At 35.4% G+C, this 13,112-nt stretch overlaps 1 protein-coding gene across 3 annotated transcripts in view; it reads left to right on the forward strand.

The window, feature by feature from the left end:
• Positions 1–13,112, forward strand: part of LOC118182778 (MAM and LDL-receptor class A domain-containing protein 1-like) — an 81,425-nt gene that overhangs the window by 56,088 nt on the left and 12,225 nt on the right. For all 3 annotated transcript variants that reach the window (XM_085823386.1, XM_085823385.1, XM_085823384.1), the window contains 4 exons: positions 1,157–1,186; positions 1,303–1,437; positions 3,660–3,925; positions 6,212–6,305. In XM_085823386.1, coding sequence (XP_085679512.1) covers positions 1,157–1,186; positions 1,303–1,437; positions 3,660–3,925; positions 6,212–6,305 — 525 coding nt within the window. The remainder of the gene's footprint in view (positions 1–1,156; positions 1,187–1,302; positions 1,438–3,659; positions 3,926–6,211; positions 6,306–13,112) is intronic.

Here is a 13,112-nt window from a genome sequence, read left to right on the forward strand (position 1 = left end):
ATGTAGATGTGCACCTCGTATTTTGGTTGCAATCGGCCGCACCAAACGTACATAAATATATTTATATATATATCCACTCTGTTACCCGGCTCAGTGATCTCAGTTTCTTTACTCTTATATGTTTGTAAATTGCACATTTTTTGCTTCAAAAATGATTAAATTATGTTGTTCTTATCTTCCTATTAAGGTTTGTATGCCAAATGTATGCAATATTTCTGTATGCCATATTTTTAGAATTATCAACAATTTTAAAGTTGTTTAAGTGCCTCTAATCCTAATAGGTGGCCATTGCTTATTTACATTTGAAACAGCAGAGTAGTGGATTTGTTGCCAATTTAGAGAAACGTAGCTTCGCAACAACAAAGAAAAACGCGTTCATTTATTATTGGGAATTAAATCATGCTTAATCTTTTCTGGAATTTTTTCGAGGAAATAAGTGTTTAAGATTTACTTCGTAGTTTTTAATACAGATATTTTGAGTTTTTATGTATTTTTGCTTTGACGGGGAAGTAAGAACTGGATTAATTGAATGCGAAATACTCAATCGTCTGTGAAAAACTGTTTCTTTTTTGTTTTGTTTGCTTAATTTCTTTTATGCATCGTTCTAGCTTTATTATAGTATTTGAATAGAACATGTGGCAACGATTATTTGAATAGAATATGTGGCAACGATTAGATAATTCTTTAAATGATATAAATTTTGTGCATTCTGAGTTATATAATATGAACGAAATATAATACTGTTAAGTGACCCTAGCGCCAGAGTGTCGCTATGGTAAACAGAGTGAATTTTAAAGAATGCATTTATTAGTTAAGAGGATTTAAATGGGATATGTTAAAAGATTTTGCAATTAAAAATTTTTACTGAATTTATATATATTGAAACTACATACATGAATATACCTTTTGCATACATGATATTTTCACAATGTACTTGAATTTTTGAATAAATGATGGTTTAAACAAATATTTAAAACTTTTGTGCACTACATTTGAGTGCAAAAAGCAACTATTAAACGAAGGATAAAATTTTTAAGAATTAATTTAGATTCTGCCTACAGATATCCTTCTTTGATTCACTTGAAAGAATAAAAATAATTTAGTTCCTTGTATAAATATTAATCCTAATTACTAATTATATTTTTACATTTTTCAGTTAAACCTCTCAAAGCCCAAGTTCATCCAGGTAAGTATTTTCTTATTTTTTTCCACACTATCATAACATGTATATAGGTTGAGAGCTCGAACAAAGATTTTTGCAATTTTAATTAACTTTTTTAAGGCCTGTTACATTGTTTACAGCTGACTGCGCATTCGATCGAGAGCTCTGCGGTTGGCAAGTGGTCAATTCTTCAACTACTGGTCCCAAATGGCGACTGCCATCCGGAAATACAAAGCCGGCAACGGTCAAGGATCATACCTATCAAGTGCTTGGAGGCAAGAAAGCATTTATATCATAAATTTATTGTTGAAATGAGAAGAGTGCCAATTTTACATCTTTTAGTTAAATTTAGGAAGCTTAACTAAAGAGTTAAACTAGTTAGAAATTTTACATATTCTTATTAATAGGAAAAAGTTTAGCTTGTTTGCCTAATCGGCCCTCTTTCATTAGATGTCAGAAAGCCATTATGAACACCAAAACGCTTTTGATTTTATATGTAAAATAGAAAATGTTTTATTTTAGTGTAAAATTTTATCCAGTAACTTTAAGTTATTTATTTATTTATATACTGCAATAGATATAAAATAATTTAAATAAAATATTATCTTATTTAACAAATAAATAACTGTTTGCATTCCTTATCCATAATAACTTTCTCCGATATCTCTAAACGAAGCGCTTTTAAGGAGAATCAAAGAATAAACGTCTGGTATTTTCTCCAGCTGGCGATCTACCGAATTTCATTTAGTTAATTTATCCATTTTATAGTAGATGGCGTCACCTCTTTTTCAGACTATTGTTTGTAAAAGCAATGTTTATGATTATCGCTTTTTTTACATGCAATTTTCCCCTTGAATTTGCGGAGAATCTTTGCTATCAATATACTCTAAAATAAATTTCAGGTTTACATTACAAAGCGTTTAAATAGGAAGCAAATCAAATAACTGTTATCTTAAGTGGCAACAGAGTTTAATTTTTCTCTCTTAAATTCAATATCTCTTTTTTTAATACTCTCCTTACAACAAATTGTTTGTAAATACGTTTTGAAACAACTAAATATAGCAGTATAAAATTGGGTGCATTTTGTACCTCTTATCTGTTTCATTCACTATATGCGCGCGAAATTCTAAATTCTTGATATAATCTATCCATAACAAAGACGCTTACTTTTAATTATATTAACATCGAGTAATTCCTTGAAATATTTAAACAAGCTAATGTAATTAAAAAGATATTTCACCAGTTTATTCACACGCTGAAAGTTTCCTTATACGCAGCATAAAACAGTGTATTATTGCAGAATATTGGAGATATTGGGAGAATACCAAATGTTTACTTTCAGCATCAATAGCAGTATATTAAAAGGAATATAGTGTATTTAAAGTTATGAACTGCTTTGAATTTCATGATTTTTTTTAAATAACAGATACCTTCTCGCAGAATGTTTTCCTTTCAATAATCATAAAAATATTTATTTCGTAGAAGTATAAAAAGTGAATTTTCATAAACTGAAAGACATTTTATCCCAGTAAAATGCATGCAGTTCATTAGAAAAACTTGTGCCGAGCAGTAAAGACTAAATGTTAAAAGATTCTTTTCAGGTTTTATAGATAGAATTTGCAGATGATTTCGAAAATGAACAAAATGAACATTATGTAAATGAACAAATTCACATAAACTGGAAAGTTTTCGGAAACCCTTAAATTATAAAAAATAGTTTGTGACAATATAAATATAGAGTTTTTATCATGTTAGTTTATAGTATTCTAGTTATTAATCATTAAGTGTATATGTGTTAATAATGTTACACACACATGTGTGTGTCTGTATTATTTATTTCAAACAGATATTTCAAGTTTTAATTGGTATTTTAAGCTAATATATATTATAAAATAGTATATATTATTTCATAATAATATATAATGTAATATAAACTTATATTGTTTCCAAGTATAAATAAATAGATTATATCCAATTTTGTGTAAATGAACAAATATTTTTTTTTATCAAAATTAAAGGAGAAAAAATACCTGAAGTACAAAAAAAAACACTGTAGACATTGCCACATCTGAACACCGTATATATTGTTGCATAGCAGTAAATTACGATATATTTTAGAAAACGTTCGGAAGATTGCAAACGTAGAGACACAACGTCTCAACGAATTTTTGGATATAGAATGTAACCAAACCATTTTCGTACGCCTATATCAATATTTCGTAACCCTGAGTTCAGGTCCCATGTTACTCTAGGCTGAAGACTTTAGATAACCACTCATTTATTGCATAATTTAATTTTATTTTGAATTTATTAAATCTTTAATAAATGAGCGATCTATTTATTCTACCTTAGATTCTGGAAAGCATACTAAAAATAATTTTAGTATATACAAATAAATTGTGAGCCCTAGAAATTTAGTATAAATACTACGATGTATGATCTAACGTTGATTTACTAAATTACTGATAGTTTACACTGTTAACTGTTATAATTTCAGACGGTTTCGTATATATGGATGTCTTTTCTACTCCCAATCCTGTCAGCAGCACTTTACAGAGTTCGCATATCTATGGCAACCCTAATATCACCTACTGTCTCAGCTTTTGGTATTTAGCTTTGGAAACCGAAGAGGGAGCCACTCTCCTAGTTCGAGCCCATTATAACAACACTCATCAGGAATTGTGGAAACTTACCAGAGATAATTCTCTGCAGACGCACTATCAGTATGGTCAAGTGAATGTGACTCTGTCTTCTAATTTTACGGTTTGTATAGACAGTTTACAAAAGTTTTCCTTTGAGGGAAAAAAATGAAAGTAATGTTTTTCTGAAATATAATTAAATGAAGTTATTGCCTGAAAAATAAATTAATCAGTATTTAAATTTATTAATTAAAAATATTATGTCAAAAATATTATGTACAGACCAAACTAAAATCTGTCTCATATCATTCAGAAATGCTTTCTTTTCCTCTTTTTATAATTATTTGTCATTATTAAGATGGAAAAAATTTCTACGTAATACTAGAAGAATATTGACTAAATTATTATCTTAAAATATAAGAAGAATTATTTCAGCTACGTAAAATTGTGCAGATTGACCATTACTGTTTATGACAAATGCATAATTAGTTTTCATCTCTGTTTAAACTTTGATTGATTTTACGATTTATAGCAATATTGCAGTGCTAAACTAAGTAGGATTAAACAACATTTCTTTTTGCAAGAATAATAAAACAAGGCTTCCATTAAAGATGCAGCAGCTAAAATATGCGCAAATTTGCCAACGATAAAAATTTACCTTGCAAACCGCGTTTAAGAGCAAAGGTTAGCGATTTTAGCAAAAAGAGTCCCATTAGTGATCGACCGCTGAATACTGAAAGTTAGACCCTGCTTCGATCCCAAATGAACTTGCGGGCTGCTCGGTTGGTTTCAGTGATTTTCTTCATGCGTGATATTAATTCGGGCCAGTTTCCTTTAGGAAGTCCTTCATGAAAGCATCTATCTCCTCAAGCAGACAGCCCTCGTGTGATTTGTCACATTACAATAATCTAACCTTAGCGAAAACTATACTTCAAATAATTATAGCATGAAATTATATTCTAGTTCTAATGCAACATTAAAATGGCGCTGCAGCCAGCGACCATGCCAAAAGAAAGATTTATTAATTAAAGAACCCAAAATTGATTAATAGAATTATTTACTCAATAAACCTCTGCAACATTATCCCAATATTCATTTACGATCATATTTTATAACAATGATAGGTCTAGAATGTATCTTAGATTTTTCTTTCACAACTATCTCTATCTCATTTTTTCCTTCATAAAGTTTTCTTCTTTTCAGATTAATGTTTGCTATAATATTATACACAAGTCTAATATAAAGTATGATTAATTGAAGTTTTATGTTCTGTATAAAACCTCTGGCTAACAACAATAGTCATCTACTTATATTCAGTGGTGAGAGAGTCAGTTCATTTGTTGCTGCTGTTGACCAAGCGTTTTGCTAGAAAAAACTTCAACTTTTTATTAAGCTAGTCAATACCACTGCAAATCGGTTATTCATTAAAAAAAAAGCTTTACTAATTTTAGATATTGGCGGATTTTGTTTTTCCTGTATATATGACGTAAAAATGCGAAATATTTTTCCATTGTTGTCTCAAAATAGTTTAATATGAAAAGTCGAGCTAGTTACAATATTGACAAATGATACCACAGACTTTAAATAGGAAGGCAAAATTCCATACAAATTTCTATGTATCGCAATTTATCTAAAAAATTGTCTAACATAAACTGAAGGTCTCAGCCATCTTGTATACATGTTCTAAAGTGCAATGAAGTAATTGGTTGTAGGCATGTATCTACTACGTTTGAAACTGGTAGATAACATGTAATCTATTATTTCACATGTCTGCAGACGGAACTTGCAATAATTCAATTTACCATAACAGTGAATGTATATTTTTTAAAAATCTCACATTTTTACCGATTAACAGCTCCAAAATCAAAATTAAAATCCATAAGTTTACTCTGTTGAGTTTAACAAATGAATCATTAGAATTTCCAAGATATATGGTTGTAGATTTAAATAAGCAGTAATTAACCCTGCTGTACGAGCAAATATCATGCGTAACACACAGAAGTTTCATTAGAATAGTTTCATTTTTCTTGTTTTATTTGATTATGGCAGTTGAGCGCTATCTGCTTAAGAGAAGGGATGCTTTCGTGAAGGGTCAACGGTACACAAGGGAAAAATCCCCAAACGCACATACAGCCAGCCCGATTACCTGTTTCTAAGTCTAGATCCAAAATATAAACTTTGAGCTTGTAATATCCGTTTTTGATATCAGCCAATCAAGTAACACGGATTTATTCTTTAATCATTCAATTTGACTTTGAATGGTCATATAAAAGTATTCCATGCTTAAAATTCAATGCTTTAAAAACTTAATGAAAACATTTGAAAATTTAATTTGTTCAGGTAGCATAAACAAAAAGTGTATCTTTAGAATAAGTTACAGGATTATAATAAAAATCGTTTTTACTTTTAGGTGGCATTCATAAGCACCGTTCAAAAGTCAGGATGGGTTTTAGATGATATCAAATTTTCTATGGGACCTGTTTCAAACACCACAACGTGTGCATGTAAGTATGTTTGGTAAACAAAAGCTAACGGTAATTTGTGTTCTAAGTACTATGCCTCTATAGTCTGAATTTCAAAATGTAATTTTAAAATATGTTATTTCGTTTTATGTGGAATAAGTCCCATAAATTACATACACAGGCTGAAGCAATACCGTAATCTTGCATTCTCGCAGGTATACAGTGGGTTTCGACGGTCCTTGCTAATTTCACCGAAATTTCCCTAATATTCAAAAGCTGTTCACCTTGTTTAACATTTGCAGCATTTTTTAATGTTATTAAGTTTATTTAATCCATTATTTAATAAATAAAGTGATTATTTTGATAATGTTACAGCACAAACAAGTCAAACTTGCATTGAATTGGAAAGATTTCGCTTTTAGTAGATATCATAGCTAAGCCACAAAGAAAACCTTCAGACATATTTAATTACGTTTACAATCAGCTTTCCTTTAATAAAAGTAGAAAACTAGTAATTAGTAGGTGGCGAAAAAATATCTTATTTACTAACCACCTTAGAGATTAAGATAAATAGAGGGCTGCTTTGTTGAAATCTTGCATATATTGTGGTATTGGACGAACGTAAATAGAAAGTATCTGAAATTTCGAAAGCAATCGAAGGAACGAACCTTTAGTAAGACACTCTTTATGAGTGACAAATGAGGTAGTTATTAAATTTTCTAGCCATTTACAGTAACTACCAGTAAATGATGAATCGCACATGCCAAATGACATACAGAGTAATAGAAGTAGGAAAAGTGTTTGCGATATTTTTAGGACTTTGTTATGTACTTAACAATTTAATCGAAGTAAAACGAGTGACTTCATCAAGAATACGGGCATCTTAAAGGAGCATCTATATTACTATTGAGACAAAATGAAAATAATTTACCTCATGCTGAAGCAAAAACATATTTCACCATAATGGAGTTATGAGGTCATTTATAAGGACAGGTGACAGGTGACAGCAGGACAGGGCACCCGGACGGCTTTCTATGACTACTCGGGTATTACCCTGGCCCTGCAACCATCTTGAGTCTTCACAGTTGTAAGATGCTTTTATGTTTATTGCAGGTGCCCTATTCCGGCCTGCAGAGGTCTATGCCCATTTTTTCTAGTTTGGCCATTATGCATTTAAGCTTTTGCCGCGTGCCTCGATGTTTTATGAGAAGGCGTTTGAAAGGCAGAACATTGGTAGTTGGGAATTTTATGTGCCATTCTGCTGTTAAGGGGCACTCCGTGACATAATGGTCTTGTCAGCCCACGTTGCCACAAACACACATATCAGTTGTTGCTAGACCCCTTTCTGCAAAGTACGTCGGAAAGGGGCCGTGGCCTGTTATATATCGCGTGAGGTAGGGCGATGAGATGAGCCGGTCCACCTCTACCTTGGGCAGGAACTCATATGCTCTGCGGCCTTGCGGGATTTGGTTCCATTCATTCTGCCAGTTTCCAATGGCGGACTCCTCTATTTGCCTCTTTAGGCATGACCGGGGCAGGGGCACCTGAATCTGCTCCGTTTCCTCATTTTGGGCAGCCTTCTTGGCAAGAGCGTCTGCTGCTTCATTTCCCTGGATTCCGGCGTGCGCCTTCACCCAGGAAATTTGGATTCTCATTGACTTTTCTTGTAGACGGAGGACTTCTTGCAGGTGCGAGATTAGTGCGGAGCGCTGGAGAGGGTTGTTGATAGCATAAATGCTTGACAGGCTGTCAGTAAATATCGTAGCTCGACTCTGCCGTGTGTCAATTGCCCATTTCACTGCCTTTGTGAGGGCAACTACTTCCGCTTGGAACACTGAGTTCTGTGCTCCCAGACGGCCCTTCCATTCCTTTGCTATGTTTCCATTTATATAGGCTATATAGGCACTGCCTACAGCGTTATCAATTTTTGACCCGTCTGTATAAAGCACGGCCCCTGGTCCGTCTAAGCGCGGGGTTAACGCTGGTGAGTGGAAAGTCCTTATGCCCAGTCCATATTCCGACGGACGTGTGCTTAGTTTGGACCTGCGTGTTTCGTAGACTTCTGGCAGATAGCATGTATCCCCATATGTGCATGGCTGTTGGAGTTGCGTCACCTTTGCAATTGAGGCTTCTTGCTGCGCTTTGATTGGGAGCGGCATAAGCCCTGCTAATACCGAAGCGGCCGCAGTCGACGTTGTCCTGTAGGTCTTCGTTATGGCCAGGACAAATGGTCGCTGTGCACTACTTAGCAATTTTGCCTTTCTGACTGTCATCGGGGCTGCCCAGATGGCTGCTCCGTAGGTTAGGACCCTCTCCGCGACAGTGGAGTAAAGTATCTTGTAGATATTGGGCCGAAGGCCCCAGTGCGGGCCTTGCATTTTTTGCAGATTGTTTGCGATTCGGCGAGCCTTTTCTCTTTGGGCTTTAAGGTGAGGCAGCCAGGTGAACTTTTCATCCAATATAATACCCAGGAGTTTTAGTTCTCTGACCCTTTTAATGGTCTTCCCATTAAGCTGGATGGTTGGGTTTCTTATTAAAGTTTGGCCTGGCTTATGATAAATTATATATTTCGATTTTGCCTCAGAAATTATTAGCTTTTTCTCCTGACATAGCCGAGAGAAGGTATCAATTACATCATTGCAGTTTTGCTGCAGTTCATCTCTACTCTTGCCGCCCACCACAAAGGTCGCGTCATCCGCAAAGGCTACTATCTGGGTATGGGACGGCCATTCGTATCGTAGGATGGAATCGAAAGTTGCATTCCACAAGTCTGGACCCGCGCACGATCCCTGTGGACAGCCTTTTGTCTGGCTTCTGGTTATGACACCGCCAGTGTGTGTTACTATGAACTTTCTATTGGACAGGTATTGCTTGAAAACCTGCAAGAGGTTATCAGGGATCCTTGCCTGGTGCAGTGCCTCTAAAATTGAGGGCCACCACAGAGAGTCAAATGCGCTTTGCAGGTCCAGACTGAGGACCGCTGCATGCTGTTTCCTTTCATGCAAGTGGCTGATATAGTCTCTTATCTTTGATAGGGCAGCAATCGTTGAGCGTAGCTCTCTGAATCCATATTGTGCGTCAGAGATTGCCCCACTCTGCGTCATATGAAATTTAAGCCGCTGGACTAGGAGCTTCTCATAGAGTTTCCCTATTACCGGGAGAAGACAAATCGGCCTAAACGAGGATGGGCTGTTTGGATCCTTCCCTTCTTTCTTAAAGAGCACAACCTGCCCCGTTTTGTAAGGTTCCAGAAAGCTTTGCAGTGCTAGCAGTTTGTTAAAATAACGCGTGAGAAAGCCGGATCTTGCTTTATGTATTGCTCTCAAGATTGGATAGTCTATTGAGTCCGGACCAGGGGCTTTACTTTTCGGGAGAATTTTGATCGTTGCGGAGACTTCCTTCTCCGTAAATGGCATATCATTTGGGACAGATGTGTGCAGCGTATAAGCCTGGTGGTCGGACGGATGTGTAATATCCTCTTCCGGAAGTACGGCGTCAAGAATTGTCCTGAGCGTGATTTCTGTTATGTGTCCAGCCTGCTGCCCTGCAAAGGCTCTTAGCTCCGGTGGTCTGTAAACTTTGTTCGAAGCTATCTTGTGGAGAGCACCATAGACTTCTACATTCTTAGTACAGTACTCCCTCCAGCTGGCAAGTTTTGCGGCTGCAATTGCCCTTTTGTACTGAGCTTGCTCTTTATTATAAAGAACACTAAGGGCTTGCCTCCTGTCTGGGTTTCTTTCGCTCTTCATCTTACGCCTAAGCGCCCTGGTGCGACTGCGCTGTGCACGGAGCTCTTTCGTCCACCAGTTTGCCACTTTTAAAACTTTTGGTGATTTCAGGCCTAGAGTGGCATCACAGATAGATTGAATATCTCGTATCATACTGGTGGTTAAGTCGTCAGCATCCTTTATGTTCTGACATTTCATAAGTGCCTCGTCCACCTGCTCTAGTACTGGTCCTAGCCTGCTTACAAGTTGTTTTAATTTTCTGCCATTGGTTCTATAACGCTTGTTCATAAACTGCGCATGTGGCTGACCTATCTGGAACGTTATATAGCGATGGTCCGAGTTTGAGGGAGTGTCACTTACGGTCCAGTGCTGTATTTTCGGAGCCAGACGCGCTGTTGACAGAGTGATGTCGGGCCATCCTTTTCCCATTTGGGTCTCGAAGGTCGGCAGACTGTCCGGCACATTATGAAGAATGAGTCCGTTGCATGCAATGAAGTCCACAACTTCTCTACCTCTTGGGTCTGTGGTCGGATATCCGAAGTCCTCCGCATGAGAGTTAAAATCTCCTGCCAATACATGGTGTGCATTCGGGTAGGACGTAAGGATATTCTGCAAGGCATCTAATGTGGGAGAAACGTCTACTGTAGGTGGAATGTAAACAATCGTGACCAGGACACTCAGTCCCATAGCCTCGACTGCAATTGTGACCATGTCTCTTGACTTTGCTAGCACAACTGGCAACCATCTGCTGTGGCAACAAACTACTGCCGCTCTTGTTCCCTCACTTCCTGAATCCTGGATGACGGTCCATTGGAGGGGAAATTCTGCTGCTTGCCCTGCATAAAGAAAAGGTTCTTGAATTAAAAGGAAGTCCGCCTCTTCCTCCATAGCATATTGCACTAGCTGTGCAGTAGCCGCGCGCGCTCTTTGGAGGTTGATTTGGACAAACTTGAGCACATTGCTTTCCTCTGTTCTTGAATTCACTTCCATTACTTTTGTAAATTAATTGACTTTTAAGGTAAAATTACTAACTGTGAAAATACTTGACTTGCTTCCTAGAGAGTTGCGCTTATTATTAAGTGAACTGGCTTTTGTAGTAGGTAGACGATGCCTTGCTTGCTGGGCTATTAAATTAGTTGTCCTCGCCGTAGTCAGTACGTGCTTTAATCTTCTGGATGTGCGCATGGAATGTTGGGCAGTTTGCTGCATACGCTGCATGCTGTGTATCCACTTTAACTTTTGAATCTCTGTTTGCTATGATGCAGTTAATGCATTCAGGGCAGTCCGCCTTACGTTCGTTAATGTCATGACAGCCTCCACAGTAAGCGCAGTAAGGCCTGTGGCAGCAGTCTTTCGACGTATGTTCCAGGTCCTGACAGCGGAAACAGCGCTTGGCTCGACAACTGTTAGACTAGTACTCTACAATGAATTTGAGAATTTGAGCTCTTTTGAGGAAGATTTTCTATTAAATGCTTCTCAAAGGAATGGCGTCATTATATTTAAATAAATGTATTCCTCATAGTTTTTAAATATTTTTTAAGTAATGGCAACAGATGCAATGAAAATTTCCTGGTTGTCTGACTCCAAATAACGACACTTGGGTAAGCGATAGAGCATTCTTTATTCAAGATGAGCAGCTCTCTTTATACAAAGTCATCGCCCACTTGGCGATGGAAAGTAAATGCAACAGGATTAGTAGTTACTTGGGCATCAAGGAAGTTCCTCCGAAGAACCAAGCACAGAAGAAGAAGCAGTTTGGTACGAGATCATGAACCGTTTTAACGTCTATATGATGCGCATGTTGTGCCAAGTATTAGCGTAATACCCACGACAACAGATTACCTCTTTACTTCCAATAGTTTTACTCTTCCCAATAGTGCATTTACTTCCACCTATACTCTATTGGAATCTACTATTGTCAAGAATATGGACGGAAAATTTATGTAAGTGTATTATAGATTTAATTTTCGTCTTTGTCAAAAATGTGGCTGCGAAAAATATCCATGCTCTTCATGTCATTAGGACTGCAATAGATGATCACTGCGTTAAGAAAAAACAATCTTATTCAAAAGATGTGGGTAAAAGCTTAGAATCCGCTGCGTAAATAAAATTGCCAAGACGAAGCTTAGTGATGTCATAAATGAGTGGAACTAAGCTTATTACGTCACAATGTATTCTTACATTTTATTACTTGTAATTTAGTAATGTTTACTGAAAATAAGTGTAATTAGATGTTTATATTGTAAATTAATGTTAAATTAGCTTATGGTAAATTTACATTTACATTACAGCTTTGGTTTATTTGAAAATAAATTTAATAAATTGTTTAGTTTAAATTAACACGTTAGAATAATTCAGTTCTACCATTTATTAAAACCGTAAATAACGTCCCAGGCTGACGTAGTTATATTTCAGACAGCTTCAATATTTTCAGAGTTTTAAACTTTGTCATTAATATAAATAAGAATTTTTTTAAATTTAAATCTGCGTTATAGAACCCTTTAATTCTATCGTTTTCACAAATGATTTTATTGTAATTTATTGATATTTTATTTTGTTCTGTAAATTTATTGCAATTTATTGAAATATAAAAATATTCATTATTTTATAAAAATATTAGGAAATGAAAGTATTAACAAAAAAAAAAAAAAAAAAAAAAAAAAAAAAGGAAAAGAAGAAAAAAAGACTCCTGCTAACCTTCCCTTTTTTTTTGTCTTTTTAACTTTATTATTAAGTATCCCTTCTTTCGCACTTACGCCATACGCAGTTTAACAATAAAATAACAAAGTTTCTAAAAGGTACAAATGTTTAGCTTCATATTCTCGATGAGTGTTAAAGTGTTAGCATATATTTCTCTACTTTCTTCAGTCTTTTCTCAATTCCTCATGTCAGTTAGTAAGAGGGTTGACTAAATATTATTCCTAACTTTTTATTATTGACTTTATATGTATTACTTTTTGTTTATTAAATATAGCATGCTTCACACTTATTACATAAAAAATTCAATTCAACAGCAAAATCACAAAATATTTAAAAACAGCATAACTTTAGAATTCGCAATAGAGTGTTAGAGGCTGCCATACATATTTTTACATTCGCTATATTATTTCTTTAAAAACTA

The sequence above is a fragment of the Stegodyphus dumicola genome, chromosome 9, assembly GCF_044657685.1.
Source record: "Stegodyphus dumicola isolate Sdum_Otavi_A_Nest chromosome 9, ASM4465768v1".
Lineage (NCBI taxonomy): Eukaryota > Metazoa > Arthropoda > Arachnida > Araneae > Eresidae > Stegodyphus > Stegodyphus dumicola.